General features: G+C 34.6%; 1 protein-coding gene across 4 annotated transcripts in view; it reads right to left on the bottom strand.

Moving 5' to 3' along the window:
* Positions 1 to 19684, bottom strand: part of LOC149547837 (helicase-like transcription factor CHR28) — an 83839-nt gene that overhangs the window by 52254 nt on the left and 11901 nt on the right. Inside the window, exons 2-5 of one of the 4 annotated variants that reach the window (XM_089791882.1) lie at positions 11084 to 11258; positions 10661 to 10904; positions 10236 to 10528; positions 9725 to 10146 (exon numbers count right to left, since the gene is read on the bottom strand). In XM_089791882.1, coding sequence (XP_089648008.1) covers positions 9725 to 10146; positions 10236 to 10528; positions 10661 to 10904; positions 11084 to 11258 — 1134 coding nt within the window. Of the gene's footprint in view, positions 1 to 9724; positions 10147 to 10235; positions 10905 to 11083; positions 11274 to 19684 lie in introns of all 4 variants that reach the window. The other 3 variants (XM_089791881.1, XM_089791880.1, XM_089791879.1) reach the window with 3 other exon arrangements.

The following is a 19684-nucleotide window of genomic DNA, read 5'->3' as shown; positions in this document are numbered from 1 at the left end:
CTCTGTTTTTGACCAACCAAAGATGTAGCTGACAAAGAAGGCGAGTTTGAACTCCATTTGGGTTGAACCTACTTCGGATTATTTTCACAAAGGTTATTTCTTTTTTTAATTTAAAATAACAAATGTTAAGAACCTAGAAGTGATGTTGCCCATTTTTCTGGTGTTTCCCCTCAATTTCCTAGTGTCAACATATGTTCTTTCATTCTATTTTATCATATAAATAATAAATGTTTGCCAATAACAATTGTTTGTAAAACCCTGTTGAGCTTTTTCTATGTTAACCCTGCTGAATTGCTTCCTATTTTAAAAATAAGCAATGGCAAATTGAAAGCAAAGCAGCAGCAACAAAGACTTTGCATGGAATAATGGTAAGCAAGGTAATGCCATGGGCAATATCTGCAAGTCATTTGGCCACAGAGACCCTTCCTGGTTGGACTTTAAACAGCCAACCACATTCTAAAAAACTTCATTACATGACCAAGAATAAGAACAAGTAGAGTCCCTTTAAACCTAATATCTAGGTAACCAAACCATCCCTCCTGTTATCCAGAGATATGGAAACCCTATCAATTTCAAAAAAACTTTGTTTTTTGTTGATAAAACATTGGCAAAAAACTCAAAAACCATGATTTTGTCAAACATCATCAACAGAGATTACTTCGAACTAGCAGCATAATTTGTCAAAAAAAAAGGTCAAATTCTCAATGGGACCCAAATTTGTTAAATAATAGTCAAAAAATCACTTTGTGAAAGAAAAATGAAAAAACCCCAACTACTAATGATTTTTAAAGAAAACAATCAAAACCCTATAAAACTAACAATTTTTGTTCAACAAGTTGCCAAAAATAGAAAATCGTGATTTTTTAGGAAATTTTTGTGAAAAAATCATCCACAACTTTTTGGGGAATAATCATGCAAAACCCACCATTATTTTTGTTAAAAAATCATCCAAAATCTATCATGATTTTGGGGGGAAAATATTCAAAATGCATCAGCATTCTTAGGGGAAAAGTCATCCAAAACCCACTATGCAAAACCCTCTTACATCAGACAAAGGTTTAAACAAATTTTTGGGAAAAAATGTGCAAACCCTTCTTAGACGAGAAAAAATAGCAGCACTCTGTGAAATGAATAGAGAATTCTTGCATCTTCAAAAAAAAGGTTTTAAACCAAAAATTTTGTTTTGACAAATCATCGTAAACTGAAGGTCCTCAAGTTTACTTTTAAAAAATCGAGTAAAAAATCTATTGAAAGTTTCCTCATGAACTGTTTAGGAAGAAACACAAATTCTGTTCTATGAAACAATACGCCAAAAAAAACCCATGATTTTTGTTTTTGGCATATTAATTTATTACATTTAACATTACATGTTTTTGGCATATTAATTTTAATCTTGATAAAAACATGTGAGCTAAAAAACATGTAATCTTAAATTCACCCAATATTTATTAGTATTTCAGTTTACATGTAATCTTAAATGTAAAAAATTTGAGTATTTTCAATTTTTATTACTTTTATGTTCTTTAAAGTTTAAATAAAATATCCATATATTTTGATTTAATGTTTTAAATGATATGGTTTAATTACTATATTTTGTTTTATCAATTTAATATTTTTTAAATTAAAAAATAGTTTTAACTTTATTTATTTTGATGTTGAACTAGTCAAATTTAGTGCCAAAATTTTCCAAAATTTTCAACCTTGCCAAACTTCTTCTGAACTTCATAGTTGTCAAACTCTAGGTCAAACTCGAATCTTGTGACTTCGCATAAAACCACAAAACATATTTCTCATGAAAAGCCTTTACAGATGAAAAACACAGCATACAATAGCTTTCATTAACAAAATGAGCACCAACCCATATTCAATAACTGAGCACCAACCCTCTTTCAATCACCAACTCCGGTCAACCAAGGCACCAACTCAAAAACACTGATGTACATAATAGGAGCTAAGGCGAATCAAAAAAGTCTAATATAAATTGAAATGACAGGTCTGAAATGATATAAACACAGTTTGTAACAGCAATGATATCCCTTATCACAGACCTCCAAACTGCCAACGAACTCTCATCAAGAGCCATCAACACATGCGTGAATTTCCAAGCAGCTCATAAGCAACATCAACTCCTTAACCTATCACCACACCAAGTCACCAGTTGGTCTCCAACACCAAAACAATGTTCAGCAATCACAACCCTCTTTTAATTCATTCTTCACGTTAACCTTCCTCAATATTCGAAACCTGTAGCAGAAACATATACCCCTATTTTCTTGTTTTTTTCTCCTAGCTCTGTATTTCACTGCACAGTCACCTAAAAATGCAACAACGTGCCTTAAAACAGGACAAAACAGGACAACTTCATTCTAGAAGATTTGCATCACTGCCATGATTCACATGGCTCCAACTCACAGTAAACATTCACCCAAAAATTTACCACATCCACTCATCACAAAAGCTGCAAACAATCACCTTGAAAAATGTATAGTGAATGCATAATAAATTTAGCCACCAATTGTCAATAAACTATTGCAGCCCATAAGAGATTCATTTGATTCCATAAAAGCGGTCCTTTTGAACGTTCAACTGATGATGTGGCATATAATCTTAGTTGGCAAATGAAGAAGGCAAACAGGCAGCTCGAGCAGATAGAAGAATCAAGCACAAAACCAAGTAGCTCAAGCATGCATCCAGGTAGGTCAACTACACAACCAGTTAGCTCGAGCATACAACCAAGAAGGTCAATTAGCTCAAGCAGACGACTAGGTAGCTCAATCCAATTCTCTATTACTTCTGAGTAATCCTCTGAAATTTATATGGCCTTGACCATCAATCTTTTGACATCAATGACAACATACTCAATTAAGAAAATGGCAATCAGGAGAAACGGTAATCCTTTATATTTTAGCTTGGCACTAGAAACTTGAAAGTTTGAACAAATTTTAATTCTTTTACTTGATTCTTGCATTTTATTCATGTTTTTATTTGTAGATCTGAGCTGGAAAAATTACACTATTGACAAACCAGATCTTCAACCACTAGCTAAATATGTCTTGCCTCAGCCTTGTAGTGCTTATGGGTCTGAATAGCTTGGAGCCTATTTGAGATCATTCACATGATGAAAAGAAACAAGTTGACCTATGAGTGCCTCAATGAAACTGTCCTTGTCTAATAAAACATTTGCCTCTACATCAAAAGGGTGGAGGATACTTATCATGGTGCCCAGCAGGAAAGCTGGATGCATTTGAACAAAAGAAAGTCATTTTTGAGGGAACAATCAGTTCTTATGTTGATATTGGCTTGCCTTCTAGTTCACTGTTCAAGAAAAATCGACATTTGTAAACAGTTCTGGTACACAGATATACAGTTATTATTTATAACTTTGCTGAAATACAATGTATTATTTGACTTTGAAACTCAGAAATTTCAAGTTTTGAGCAATTGTTAATCATGACATATGCAATTTTCCAATTATAATGAATTGATGATCATGTAGACTTTTTGGTATTCTAAACGCAATAATTTTTTATTTTATGTTATGTAACTATGTTTTTTAAATGCATTTTTTGCCAGCGCCCACATCTACATCAAACTTTCGGGCTGCCAGTTTCATGCCAAGCCTGTATTTTCAAGCGAAGGATTAACAAATAATACATGAAGATTGAAATCAGAAAAGCATTTTTTACAAAGCTCTTCTTCTCAAAGCCAATTTCAAATTTCTCTAGTCCAATCATTGTCTCAAAATGCAATGAGGTAGCAGATAGACTGGCAAATGGTGAACTAGAACAGCTCCCCTTCTTGTCACAGATTACCACCCTTCTAAAAGGTTGGGGCAAGGTCCCATGGTTAAAGAGAAAGGAATCCTTTGGAATAATTTCCAGACTTTCAATTGCCTCAACATGAATAAAAATGTGAACAGACAAGTCACCTTAGGTATATTCCACTCTAAAGCTTTAGTACCTGAGCAAGTAGTTCTTCTCAACTTGTATGCAAGACCTTTATTGTCAATTTGGATCCTCCTACAAGATGCCATTTATGTTTGCAGAATTTTTCCTTGTGCAGATTCCGATATTTGGAAGGGTTGTGTAGTGCAATGAAGAAATGATTCAAGCAGGATGCTCCTTATTCAGTATGATATCTAGCTGCTGTATGCTTAAAATGTGAGCACACTTCTATGAGTCATTATATCAAAGATTGCTCAAAAATGAGGTCTCGAATGACGGCTCGTAGCTCTCTATTCATGGAGTGCAAGGGTTTGTAATGAAGGCCCTCAGTTTGACCTAATTTGTGCCCATGCAAATATTCCATAAAATGAGAGATTCAAGAATCAAAATATGCAAGCATAATAGAGATGAAAGCTAATCTATATGATAACAATGCAAAACAATGCAAGATCTATTTTATGAAAGCAAGATCTAAGATAATATGAAAATGCAAGGATACATCATGACGATAGAAGCCATGGATGCATGAGAGAAGAAGACAAGAAGATAGAAGTTCTCCACAAAATGCTTTAGTATTCAAACTCCTTCAAAAATCGCTCTCCAAACCTACAGCATAACAATAGCATAGAGTGTGTGTATGTAAAATGAGGAGAGGGCTCTCCCTTATAAAAAAGATTGGACAATCAAGATTAAAAGGCAAAAAGATTTAATCAAGGGTGGAGAAAGAATGATCCATGTGAAATAAAGATCCACCAATGAGAAAATAGGAAAAGAATTAAATGAAATCCCACTTAGAAATATGTGCATTTAAGTGTAGAGGAATTTTTAATTTTTATTTATTTTATTTCCTCTTTAAGTGGGGATTTATTTAATTAAATAGGAAATATTTGATTAAATTAAAAGAGGGGTTTTCTCTTAATTAATTAAATCTGGATGAGTTATTTAATTAAAAGAGAGATTTTCTTTTAATTAAATGGGGACTTATTTTATTTAATTAAAAGGGAGATTTTCTTTTAATTAAATAAGACTTAGGATAAAATGATCAAATCTTAGGAAATGTTGAAATAATTGAATTAATTACAATTTGATCAAAAAAATTGATTTGAATTGATTTGATAAAATATTGCAAACCATTGATTCAGGAAATTGATAAATTGAATAATAGGGGCCCATAGTTTGGGTGACCATTTTAAGGTGCATACAGCTGCCACATTAGGAACACTATATACATTCCTGATGTTTCAACCCTGAACTCAACTTGAATAGATTCTCAGCATCAAAGATCTTCCAATTCAGGAGTGCAGAAAGCTTGTGCCCTAATCACTAAGGATTTTGTGTATTAATTAATGTAAGGAGTTCTGGTCAAGGTTATCAAAGAGTAAATTTTAAGGCATTTGATCCCTAATGACTATCTAATCAAGCAAAGGATACTATGGAGAGAGATAGCAAAATGGGTGCTCCTGTGTGTTCTCTTCATTGGGCAGATCCTAAGCACCTTAAGATTTTTACAGACACCTTGGCTTAAAAACAAAATGTGTAATAGAAAGCAGTCCATAGGGAGAGATGCTTGGTGATGTATGTATCACCTCAAAAGTTCCCAAACTCGGACCCAGCCTTTACTTGACAAGGGTAACTCGACTCATGAATCGGCTCGGACTCGGCAGTGACTCGACAAAGCAACAAAACCCTTGAAATTTTAAAGAAGATTTACCCTTGCCTTCACCCTTTTGCTATCATATATTAAAACTAGCAGGGCTGACCCAGCTCGCCTCACCGGACCCGACAGGGCTGACCCAGCTCACCGTACCACGAATAAACCATGCCATTTGAACATCATAGAACCTTAACATACAACATTTCAATAATTAAACTCATTGCTCAATATGCTATAATGCATTCAGAATTTGGAATTATTGTCAATGTGCATGTAATATTAAAATAATAACTTAAAATTTTGAAATATCAACAAGAAAATAATTTAGAATTCATTTGCAATACCAACAAGAACAATAACCCACCTTCCAAATTGAAATACACTACTATCATTTAATTCTGAAACTACACTTCCAATTCAATGTAAGTGGACTGATATTAATACAAAAAGGTCCTCTATACAGCGCTGATTATGATAAAGGTTTGTTACAGTGAGATGGTATCTTGATGCAACTTCCGATATTCACCATATCTTCCACAAATGACCCATATCAACCCAAAACCAACCAAACCCTCATGTATTGCCAGAAAATGACATAAAGTTGCATGTTCAAGATCTATAATTTAGTTTTTAGATATTCCCAACACCTTGCAAACAGTCTTCTATATAATTTGAGCATGTAGCGTGACTCTAACAGCAATATTAATTACATGATTCTTAACGTATTCTTGTCAAATACTAATCAGAGAGCCCCATTTAGAAGGAATTAACTACCAAACAGTAATAAGCATGTTAGGATGAACTTGGAAGGATGGGCCAACTTTAAAATTAGAAAAGAAAATGTTCTATAAAAGAAAAATATTTTATGAGTGTTGATGTTGTCTATAAAACCAGGGACACCCATCCGTCCCAGGACTTCCTAGGCATCCCCAACCGTCCTCGGGATGGTTGTACGTCCCGAAAAAAAAATTCCAGAAGTCCCCAAGTTTCAGTCCTGGGAATTTTCAAAAAAGGGGACATGGTGGGGATGTCCCCTAGCCATCCCCAAGTCCTCGAAACATTTCCGGTACAGGGACGGGGTTTTTTAGGCCAGGCATATGTCCCCAGGTAACACAGATTTAATCCAATTAAGAAAAAAATTGTTTTTCAAATTATTACATTAAAATTTTAAATCAATGCTTTAAACACAGCAGTGCCATAAAGATTGCATAAAAAATTAAAAATGCAAAGACCTTAAAAGTTGAAGTAAAATGAGCAGTCATTGCATTGAAGACAAAAGCAAATATAATGAGCTTACCATTAATGTCAGTCTAGAGTTTCATTTCCAACAAAAACTTTATTCAGAAAAAGTATGTTGCAAACAACAAAATTACTTTATATCATCAACTGACAATGTGCATTTGCATGCAAATCCATGTTTAGGCAATTTACATTGCATATACGATAATCTATCCATAATGTTTTCCCTTTTATTAGACCACAAATTAACATAGTCAGATTTGTTTGAGTCCCAACGCTTTTCTATCTCATGGTTGGGCGCATCGCACTCTTGGCCCATTGGAAAATTGTACTTTTAAAGTTGAAACAAAATATTAATCATACATTGCTACAATAAAACAAAAGAAATTCAATGAAATTTTGGGTCTAAGATTTTGAAATTACTCAATTCCTCCCTCTCAAAGTCTAATATTGAAAGAGTTATTAAAGAAATCTGATCTTAAAGTAAAACCCCCAAAAGTTTTGATAACAAAAATCAGAGAAAAAGCTCATGTAATCAAATCCCCTGTAAAGTGACCAAAACATTAAAGATGTTTATTATTATTTAATAGATTCACTACACTCAATAAAAATTATCTTCTAACAATGTTTAAATATAAAATTCTTTAATAATTCCATTAATTCAATTACAATTTTCTTCAAATCAGGTTACTGGAGAAGAAGAGTCGGAGAGGCTGACAACTTTCCAGCAGGAAAATTATTTTCTGGGAGTAAAGCTCCCACAAATAGCCTATCGGCCAAACAATTATATATTGGTCATCTAAGTTTAAGTGGTAACTATTTTTAGTGTTGTTATTTTTACCACTTCTGTCTTGTAATCTTTATTGAAAGAGCCATTGTGTCCTCTATTTAAGACAGGAATATATTAAATTATCCGAACATGGTATCAGAGCAGGAACCGATCTAAATCTGACTCTCTCATAGGAGGGCTCAGGATTTTGGGATGGCCTTTTTCTGCAAAATTGAGGGTTTCTTTTCAAGAAATCCTTGCACTTTGTCAAGGGATTTTTCTTTGGGACAACTCACTGGTTCGTGTTTGGGTATGTATTTTTATGCCAGTGTCTGTGTGAGAGCCGTTTTTGGCAGTGTTCTTTCTTGCACACAACGAGAGTCTTGGACACAATTTTTCATGGCAATCTTCTAACTCCTCCATTATTTCTTCAAGTTCATCCACCATTTTTGCCTACAAACAAAACAACGGTTCTGGTTCTAGTTCAGTTTTTCCCGTGAAGGCTTCCAAGCTTTGTCGCATCACCTTCTGTCTTCTCCAACACGCATTTTTGGACACACATTCATATACAATCATTGCCTTTTTCAGACAGAAAATGGGCAGCGTTTCTTGTTCAGCATCAAACTTTTGGTGGTCATCTCTGTGTTGCGCAATCTGGAAGCTATTTAGTTTTTGAAACCACATGAAAGGTTTTTCTGTTGTTTTTGAGGGGCACGAGGGAACAGTTTGGTTGAGTTTTTCCTTCTATGCAACGCTTTTTTTTTTTTGGAAAGATGGACTGCATTTTCTCTGTATTTTCTGCTCAACTGGGTGTTTAGTTTTTGCGGCAGTTTTTTTTGGTGATTTTGCAGCTCGTGTTTGTCACCGCCACCACAATGCAAGAATCGCAATTTGTCTGTGGTTTTGATTGATCCCCAGCTGAAGGTTGAGGTCATGAAAATGACAACCCGACAGCAACGGCCAATCCCATTTAGCATATTGCTTCACTGTGAAGTTTCCATTAAAAAATGTTGGTGGGTTTTTATAAAACAAATTCTACAAAAAAAGTATATTCATGACTTTTAGAATTTTTCTCATAAAAAATTATTTGTTGTGCTTTCTTATTTTTTATCATAAAAATTAGTCATGGGTTTTGATTGATTTTTCACCTCAAAATTTGTGTTTGTTTTGGAGATTACCTCCTTCAAAATCGTTTATGGGTTCCGCAACTCACAAAGTTCCTTGTTTGTGTGGGTTGTGTTTGTTAAGTTTTTATAACTTTTTTCCACAAAAAAATATTTGGGGGTTTTATTCGGGGTTTTATAATCTTTCCAATATAAAATTATTGTAATGTTTTATTAATTTTTCATGAAAAAACTATCTGTTTCAATGTCTGGGTTTTGCATGAATTTGTTCTCAAAAATCATGGGTTCTCCCTTGGACAGTTTTCTTTTTCCACAAACAATTATGTCAGATGTCCCTGTTTTAGGGATTTTACCACTTTTACCCCCTTTTTCCAAAAAACAATAATTTGTAAACTTCAGTTTCAGGGTTTGCAATTTTTTCCAGAAAACCGTGGTTATAGGTTCTTGTCGGTTTCAGAAACTGCTCCCAGAAAGCCAGTTTTTTGTTTACTGAAAAACAGGTTGGACGGACTCTGGTACTCTCTGTCATTAACATTCTGTAGATCCAGGGAGCCTCTCAGCAGCAGCAGAATGTTCTAAAGAGGAGCAGCCTTCTTTGCATTTCTGACCAAGAACCTGCAGATTGTCTTCTATAGGGTAGCATACACTGATTGAATCTGCCTAACATTTTTTAAGCCATGACAATTTACTTCTTTTCACCGTGTGGGCTTGCAATAGCCTTTGTTGTATATTTGCATTGTAAGTGGAAACCATAAACTAAACAAATATAAACACTATATTTATCAACCGGAAGAATCATACAATGTGCTAATCATAAACTCCCCAAATGCCATCCTAAATAGTCTACCACTATTATTACCATTTTCGTCAAAATTAAAACTGTAGACTTATTATAATTGGTAGAGTATGTGGATTCAAATTCTGGAAACATTTAGCATGCAATTTTTGTAAAATAAGATGGTAAAGGCACCAGAAAAAGAATAGAAATTATCACCAGCAACGCTGCTCTGTAAGTTTGTCTTTCATCCTCTGTTTTTGTCCATGTGATTGCAGGAGCTAAATTCGGAGGAAGATGCCGTCTAATGTTGTTATCAGAAATACCCTCTGTATCTGAATCATCATTCAGATAAGCTTCTATATCAAGAAGCATTGGACCTGGTTTAGTACAAGAAGATCCATTCATCCATTCCTCCTTGACCTGATGTACTTGTTCAAATTTAAATTCACCATGCTGATAAGAACTCCCTGTAAGTGGAGTCTTATCTTTGAATATTCCATTACCTACAGAATCTCCCGTAACCCCCTGAGATTGTATCCCAACAACTCTTCTTTCTTGTGCATTTATAGGTGGCTTTCTATCATTCCAATCTGAAGTATCTGTAAAGGTTGAGTTCCTCCAGTAAGTTTCTTTAGACTCTGCATGCATGCAATCTAGAGAATCAATAACTAAAGCCATGAAATCCACAAAATAATAAATTAACAATGTCACACAATTAATATTTTACCTTTCTTAATTAAGCTTTTCCCTGATGTCTGACCCCAAGAAGGAAGTTTTCTTCCAGCACCATAATTAGTCCCATTATCACACCATGAGGGAAGCTTCCTATGACCATCAACAGTAATATCAGTATGACCCCATGAGTGATGTTTTCTGGAAACATCAGCATTATCCCCATTATATCTGAAATTGTTTCCAAATTGTTCCGCCCTTATTTCAACTTCATCGTCACTATCTGTCAGAGTAAGGTCAACCAGCTCCCCTGTTGCTGGTACCTGGCCACTCCTTTCTGGAACAGACCTGTCAATATTGTTTGGATTCGATTTTACATTATGTAAGTAATTTCCATTAATGCTACCAAACATTTTAGCCTCTCTAAATGCATCCAAAGGACTTAAAGCAGGAACATCAATCAAATTGTTATTATCTGACATTGACAAGGAAATCCAATCAGGTGCCAAATCTGGGCCCCTTGTGTGCTGGGGTCTTTCAGAATCAGAAAAATGATTAATTCCCAGCTCATCCTGGCAATCTTCATAAAGATCTGATTGTGAACTACCAGCACTTCCACATTGATCATCTGGTTGTGAGCTGTCCCCTGCACTTAAATTCAAGCAATCTGATACTGATGCATCCGGCACTTCAGAAAGAGAAGACTTGCCAGCACCTTGGAGACCTGCAGTGCACAATCTATTAGGAAATGATAGAGATAATTACATAAACAAGAATGCCAAACATGTTGATTTGCATCTGCCACCAACATGTCCTTTAAAAATTCCAAATATAATGCTGGCAACATAAACAGTTGTAAGGTGCAAAAATTCAAATAAGTAGGGGCATTTAAGTCCCTCATACCATAAACTTTTTCCATATCAGCATCCGGAGGGAGTTGCAAGTTCAATGAAGCTCCATCATGCTGTTGGGAGTAAGTCTGATTGAAGATCTCCAAATCAACCAAACCCACTAGAGGCATGCAATTATTAGATCGATCATCATCATCATTCTCCCCTGGCACAGGCTTTACCTGGTTCTGCACATACAGTATCTGATAAGTTGATATTGAGAAGTTGTAATGGCATGAGTACAGGCTACAAATAACATCAAAATGATTTAATAAGAAATATGCAATTGTGAAATCAATGTATATGAAAATTTTCAAAGAATAAAAGATTAAACTATAATGCCTTTTACAAGGAAACTGTTGGATTTTGGTGGATTATACCAAAAGCGAGTGGCGAGTACTTATGGGTACAGATAAGAGGAGGAAAGATTTTCCCATCTTCCCATCCATGCAAGCCCTTCAAGATTAAATGATAAGTAATATTCTGTTGGGTCAACAAATGGAGATGCAGGTTTTCTACAATCTCCCATCCCTTGTTTGTACATCGAACTTTAATGCTGGTTAAAATCACGCAGCTGCTCCTTATAAGAAAATTTCAAATATAAGGAAACTCTTTAATATTAAAGTTTAGTTAGTGTTTAATTGTGTCCGAAAATTTTCTTACCTAGAGTTTCTGGATTAGACCAATTGCAAACAACTGGTGAGTTGTCTGTGTGAATAGCATGCAGTCATGACTTTCTTAGTTAGCCTCCATTGGCATTTGCTTTTTGGCAACTCTGTCTCACATAGTTCTACGCATAGAATACATAAAATACAGAAACTCAAAAAATATGTGAAACCTGTACATGTAAAAAAATGTGAATAAAAGCAACATAAAAGACAAATTGTTTCAAGCAAATATCCCAAATCATATAGAACTTGATCCATACAGAGCTCTTGATGTTGTGTTGAAATTTTGAATATGTCCATGTGTCAAATTATGTTTTGTTCACTCATTGTCAAATGTGAATGTTCTTATGCCTATTTGGATATTTTAGGCCAATATTTGAATAGTACACCAAATTGAAATGTCCTATTTTTGGATATCAGTTCTAACAAGGTTCATTGGAGAAGCTTGTTCAGCAAAACATAGCCAGATGTTTATATCTGGTCACATATTGCACATGTTTTGGTCAACAGTACCTTTCTACACCAAGGACACTCTCATTTGGGGTAACAAAATCATTGCAGAGGACAAAGCAAGAGGAGGGTTATACAATTGATTAGATGTAAGCTCAAAATATTGCAATCTTGGGCCTAAATTTTGTAGCCTTTTCAAATATCAAAGCATTATATATTATAATAATTTTGCACCATCTCAATCTTATATTCTTTTCAAAGCAATCAACTTATGTTTTGTATTCTTGCATTGAGCTTTTTGTTTCTCTGTTTGGGGTGCATGACCTGTTGATGTTATAGCATCTGGGGTTCTCATTTTGTGGGTGTCTCTTCATATCATTTGTAAATCTGAAAGGTCATTCTTTTTTGTAACTGCCTGACCGTTCATTATCAAGAAGCTCTCATGGATTTTCATTATCAAGAAGCTCTCATGGATTTGGAGAGAGAGCTGAGTGATCGATCTGCAAATGGCAGATATGCATGACTTCCTCCACCCTGCTGGTGTCTAATGATACCTGAGCAACTTGCTTTTAAAGAGAGTGATTCAATTTGTTGTTTTTTAAAAGAGATTGACAAAAAATCTGAGGTTCAGGACGCAACCAGATATATCAGAGTTTAGATTGATCGAGGTGGATACAATGAGTGAAACTGGAATGAAACTCGGGTTCAATTGAGACCGCACAATATTTGCTGATCATTGAGTCAAAAGCCAGTAGTGCAGGATAGCTAAAAGAAAAAAATGTTGCCATGTAGTTTGTATAAGTGTATAGTGCAAATGTCATTTGCTCCTGAGACCATAACTCAGTGACTAGGTCAAGGCTCTTTAGTTATTTCCATCATCAAATGGGAAAATCTTGGTTTTTGTTAAGTTTGAAATACTACATGAATATTGCAACTTGGGTGTGAGGGCCGTCTGAAGATATTCATAGCATCAGAATTAATAGTTGAGAGTTCCTTGCGTAAGGACCTGGATATTAGTGTGATGCTTGAAGTATGGGTTGTCGTGCAGATTTGTAACAGTCCATGAAATTCTGAGTGTTGTTATTGGATCGTGTTGGCTACATAATATCTCCCCTCAACGATTCTAGTGTTGCCACTGAAATTTCTTGTGAGGTGGACAATAGAAGAATCTTCGAAGCTCAGTCCAAGGGCTCTTGGGAAGTTATAAGAGTGTTGCAAATATCCAGAAGTTTATTCCATTATTAGTTAGTGTGTAACAGGCTACTGAATATTCGGTATTGGCTGTTCAAAATACTGGAGCATGCAAATAGTGTCTAACCAAAGCATCAAAAAAAGGAACGTGGTGGACTCTTTTCCAGGCAAGCAATTTTGGCTGGTCATAATCCATATCGACTGACATACATGCTAGATTATTCTAGCTAATGTAACAAGGTCGTGAGTCTTTTCACACTCCCATGGAGAAAGAAGTTATTAGAATATAATGATGTTTCTTTAATGGTCGTCTTAATTAATCTTTAGTTTATTAGATAATTAAATCCTACGCAGTTAAATCCTGACTGCAATATCACAGTTTCTATTACATCTTTTTCTATTATCGTTTTTAGTTCACGATTGTTTCTTTTAGAAACATTGTCTTTGTAAATCAATACAAGGAGCTTTCATCTCCTCTTTTTAATGACAACAACGATTTACCATAACATGGTATCAGAGCAAGGTGATGGGATTTCATAAATTGGTTTTTGATTTTTTGAAATAAAAATTATGAGTTATTTTATGAAAATTTTGCAGTTCGTCTTCAAAGATTGTTGCTAAAAATCGTAAGCCTAGTTGAGGGTTTTGATTGTACAATTTCCTGATTGGAGCAGGTCTTTGAATTTCAAGGGTTGCATGTACTTGTATATTTGTTGCATGTTCTTGCACGTGCATTTTGTTACTTGCATGTTCTTGTATGTGTTGTTTGATATAATATGACATGATATGATAGATTTTAATGACTTCCACGAGGCTAAAGCAGCCTATGGGACCCACACGATTACCCCCGAAGGTAGGAGCGGAACTAATCTAGCCTCAGAGTTTGAGATCTAAATCTGCATTTGAAACATATCTATAACAATGGCAATATAATTACATTTGCAGAAACTGATCCATGCTATTTAACACAGTATCAGAGTCAAACTGCAAGTGTACCAAAAAAAAAGGAAGCAACACATTTAAATGACACAATAAATGGGCGAGATTGCAAGACATCTAAGGATCTAAGGATTGTTGTGGTCTAATGCCAAGAGAGCAGAAAGATTACAGACAAGAGCTAGTCATCGCTACAAAGGGTATTTTCACTTCTTCCTTAGTTTATTCAAACAGACAAAATGGACATTTGTTTATCGGCAAACAATATATTCATTGCTGCGAAAGATATCTATGGGTATCTGTCTATCGGAAAACAATAATCTCTTGTCCATTCAAACGGGTATTTGAGCTAGTAATCTCTGCTAAATATATTCATTGTCAGTTTATTTACAACAGCCAAAAGGTTAATTGAGAACTGTCTGAAACAAATGGGGGATGTGGGACAGATTGTTCCAATGAAATTTGACCCACTATTATAGTGATTCAGCGGATATCATTGTGACTGTTAACATATGCTTCGTGGAAGAACCATCTTATTATTTGCTTATCTCTGCAATCATACATCAATATTGAGTTAAGATGATAACATGATATTCACATAAAACATCACTATTTTATGTGAATCCTAGAGTTCTCTAAGACAGGAAGAATAGCACGGAGGGACCATTATATTACTAGTTATGAATCAAGAGTTGCGATGATCTTCGTGGAAAATGAAAACTACAAGAGAGAGAAGAGTGGGCTAGACATAGAGGATACCTACAAATATAATGTCACCCCCAAACCAATGATATACTTTTTTAACACAAACAGAGTGCATGTTTGAGAAGATGGGTTCGTCACCCATCATACAGGCATCTACAGAGAAGTAAGTCAAGGTTATAAATCACATCATCATGAAGGAAACATACAAGGCTTATTTTTGAGTATCAGTGCTTGTAATTATAATAATTATAATTAAAATAAAATTGGAGGAAATATTATTTTGTGTTGTTTCTGAAAAGTTGTGATTGTTCTATTCTTTTCAAAAACTGAAGATTGTGAGAGTGATCAAACCTATGCAATGAATATGTCAGACTCTAGATGACCCTTCACTGCAGGGGTATTTTCTACAGTTGTTTGTTGGAGAACACACTATAATTCCTTAAATTACTCTCATTGAAAAACACTATAACTAAGATGAATTTGACTTATTGATCACCTTATGCGAGAATTTGTACATGAAGTCAAGGATTATTACATACCTAGAAGTGCTGCGATATGTTAAGGGGGTAGGACTATTTGTATATTATCAAGAAAAGCATCTAAAATTGTAGTGAGAAAAGAGATGCAAAGAAGTCATATATGTCTCTAGAATATAGAAGTCAGACTGAAGACAGAGACGCAACCATTGATGTTCCCGAGAGCCAGTGAACTATATTTCAGTAGAGCCAAAATTGATATATAGAGCATCACTGAAAGGAGTACAAGATAATCATACTTGTGGATACTAAACTCAAATAAAGTCACTATCAATTCCAAGTATTGCAAAATTGTCTTGACCCACATATGTAGGGCATAGATCGAATTAAGCCCTGTTGGCTGCCCAGTGAAATATAAGATGAAAATTATTCTTGGGTGAAAGTAACTGTTGTAGCCGCATACATCTGAGAAGACAAAATGGGGAAAGGAAGATCATTATCGGTGAATGAAGAAAAGAACATAGAATCTTACTTGGGGAATAGAATGTAAACCATAGGCAATTAGAAATACCCGACCAGTCAGAAATTCATATCCTCGCTTGGAAATATCCGCCCATAATTGAGAAAAGGAAGTACGTCTGCAAGGTCATCCATTAGTTGGTAAAGAATTAAATTCAATGATTCGACCTAATCAGTACAACTGACTCTTATAGATCAACCAAGAAAATTATTACACTAAATTATATCATGCACTACACTTCCCTATTTTCAAAGGTTCTGTGCAAGTGAAGTATCAAATGCCTCCAAGGCGGGAACCTTGAAATTATTTACAGTCAGACTCCCTTGCATGTTTTGTTGTTGCAAGATGTTTCAACCTGAAAGGAGGTCAAGAGATAATTGGTGGAAACTTCATTACATTTAATGTGCATTGTATGCTAAGACAGCGAAATTATTCCCAATCAGAATTAAGAATTTTATAAGGCCAAAGTTGTCTGAATATACAAAGACGCACATAAGGCTCAAAAGAATGTTATGGAGAAGTTTATCTACATAATTGCTGGTTATTTCTGTATATATATTTGCGAAGATGAGTATATGTGACTATTTAAACATATTGGTGTGGGTGGAATGATATATATAAACACCTCTATGTTGAATGGTTGGAGTAAATGAAAAGAATATGATGAAGAGCTAAATGAATGCTGACAAAATTTTGTGAAAGAAAAGTTCTGAAAGATTAGAGAGATTTTTGAGGAAACTTGGTGTAGAAATCTGATCTGGAAAGATAATTCTTTTAAGCAGTTGCATTGTAAGATTCAAATATTAAAGAGTGGAGAAGTTTTCAAATACATGAGATTGATGATGAATATGGAGGGAAGACACATCAGCATCAACTTCATACATGGAAGGAAGAGAAGCAAGTGCAATTTCAAGGCGTGAGAAAGAGGCTGAAATGAGGGAAATATGTGGCCAAAATTAAGAAAAAGGCCACACATATTGCTGGGGTCATGCTTGCGTACCTGCTTTATGCTGCAGCTAAAGCTTATAATATCACCCTCCTATGCCTACTAGGCTCTAATGCAACATCTTTAAATTTCCCAAAACTCTAAGTTCAACTTGGAGGGGGAATAAATGAGTGAGAATCTTACATTGTGGGGGGGAATAATAACAAATGTTCCATTCTCACTTGAACCATCTTTAGAAAGGAGATGTTCCATTCTAAATATTCATGTGTAGATAAGTATTTTTATCTTTTGCATTTATCTACTCTTTATAGTCTCTCTCTTATTCGTAATTCTATACAGACTATAAGGGTTATTTGCCTTGATTTTAACCTTTATGTTTGAGGATGTTCTTACAGGAAAAAGGTTGGTACTTTACACATGCTACTAATATTGTGCAGACTCAATCTAATGATAGTAGCTCCAAAGACCCCGATGATCAAGATGGATGAAGTGAAGCTCTTGAAGCAAACATCTTTGATGATTGAAATTATGAGATCCCTCTACATTAAGAGGGAGTATGACACTTCTTCAAAGGCAACACAAGAGCTTAAAAGATTGTTACTCAAAAGGAGTCTAGAAATACATGTGGGTGACTACATGTTGATGGGCCTACTCCTAGGTATATTATGAGGAACTATTGACTTATCACTAGAAAATCTAAAGATTGATATCAAATTCAGAGCGAGTTTGACAGGTATCCTTGGGTGAAGAGTTTTTTTTTTTTTAGGAAGTAACTAGAGGACCTGATTTCCCTAGATAGATGTTCAAAGGGAGAAAGTTTGAGATGCAACCCTTCATAGATGACATTTTTCTATGAGGTAAAGTTCTATGAGAAAGTCTTCGTAATGCACTCTTCTCTATGAGAGAGAAGTATTAGGTACTCAACCTCTTGCAAGAGTGAAAATAGAGAATTTTAGATCTAAACTTGGTATGACAAACATGTAATTACATTTTTTGTAAATTTATTCATGAATATTATATTCAATTATTGTTTGCAAACTTGTTAAATGAAAGGTGACGATCTTTCATATTTGTTTAAAGGTCTCTATTGTAAGGCGATCTTATTAATAGATGACCAATTTTTTAATACCAAAAGTATTGAAGGTTATTGGTATCATTGTTATTAGGCCAGATTCTGCTGGACACATTGATATCCGTCATGATTATAGGCCAAATTTTGCCGAACATCATGAAAATGATTGGTGTCATTGTTATTAGGCCAGATTCTGTTGGACACATTGATATCCATCATGATTATAGGTTGGATTTTGCCGAACATCATGAAAAATTTGTGTCATTGTTATTAGACTAGATTTTGTTAGACACATTGATATCCATCATGATTATAGGCCGGATTTTGCCGAACATCATGAAAATTATTGGTGTCATTGTTATTAGGCCGAATTTTGCTTAACACATTTATATCCATCATGATTATAGGCCGGATTTTGCCGAACATCATGAAAATTATTGGTGTCATTGTTATTAGGCCGGATTCTGTTGGACACATTGATATTCATCATGATTATAGGTCGGATTTTGCCGGACATCATGAAAATTATTGGTGTCATTCTTCTTTGAGCCAGATATTTCCAGACACCGTAACTTAAATCTATTATAGACCACACTTAAAGTAGTATTCAAACTTCTGTTATAGTATTTGCTTAATTTCCCTCCTTGCTAAAAGGAAAAGTGTTGAGAAATTTAGTCTCATTATGAATTGTAGCAAATTCCATACATAATATATGTGTGTGTTGATGGATTTATGTTGATATCCTTAAATATGCCATTCTAGGAATATCATACTGAGATGATATCTCTTCGTATACTCAAGAACATAATATGTTTTGTATCAGTCCTTCCTAACTAAGAAGGACTGTTAAGTTTGTAGTTACAGTCAGATTGATATGATCATGATTTTCATTACTGATGATAATATAAATATTTCTTTATATATATATATATGGTTAGTTATATTATTTTATACTAACTAATGATATTTAAACCTTGGAGACATGTCTCTTCAAAAGACATGTCTCCTTCTCTCATACTAATATGAGATCCAAAACTGCATTTGAAACATATTTATAACAATGGCTGCATAATTACATTTGAAGAAACCAATCCATGTTATTTAACACTTTAAAGGGTTCAATTTTTCTTCAAAGTCATGGCAGTTGTTTTGATAAGTCTCTGGCTATAGGGAAGGGCAGCTCTGTTATCCAACATCGGGTTGGATATTTGAGACATTTTTGGTAGGAAGATTTGCTGATTCTGGGGGGCTAATGGCAAGCTCTTGTCTATTGATGCAAACCATTCTAAAGAAGGGGCACATTCTATTTTAATTTTTTTTTGGATGGCTTCTTAGTCATTAACATTTTGCAAATCCAAGGAGAGTCTCAACAGCAACAAAATGTTTTGGAGAATTTGTGACCAAAAAGCAATAGTTAGACAATGACCATTATTGGAGGATATTACAATGTTATAATGTTTCTTTAATAGAGCCATCTTAGTTAGTCTTTAGTTTATTAAGTAGTTTCTATTATCGTCTTTAATTAAGGATTGTTTCTTTTAGAAAATAATCACTGTGAATCTATATAAGGAGTTTTCATCTCCTCTATTTAACATCAATTTACCATTACAGAAGTTACAAAGGCTAACTTTCATCAATTCAAAGGGAAGA

The sequence above is a fragment of the Cupressus sempervirens genome, chromosome 7 (genome assembly GCF_028749045.1).
Source record: "Cupressus sempervirens isolate cs-2001-9-10 chromosome 7, ASM2874904v1, whole genome shotgun sequence".
In the NCBI taxonomy this organism is placed as follows: Eukaryota; Viridiplantae; Streptophyta; class Pinopsida; order Cupressales; family Cupressaceae; genus Cupressus; species Cupressus sempervirens.
The sequence above is the reverse complement of the archived record's forward strand: the minus strand, read 5'-3'. Positions and strand labels throughout refer to the sequence as shown.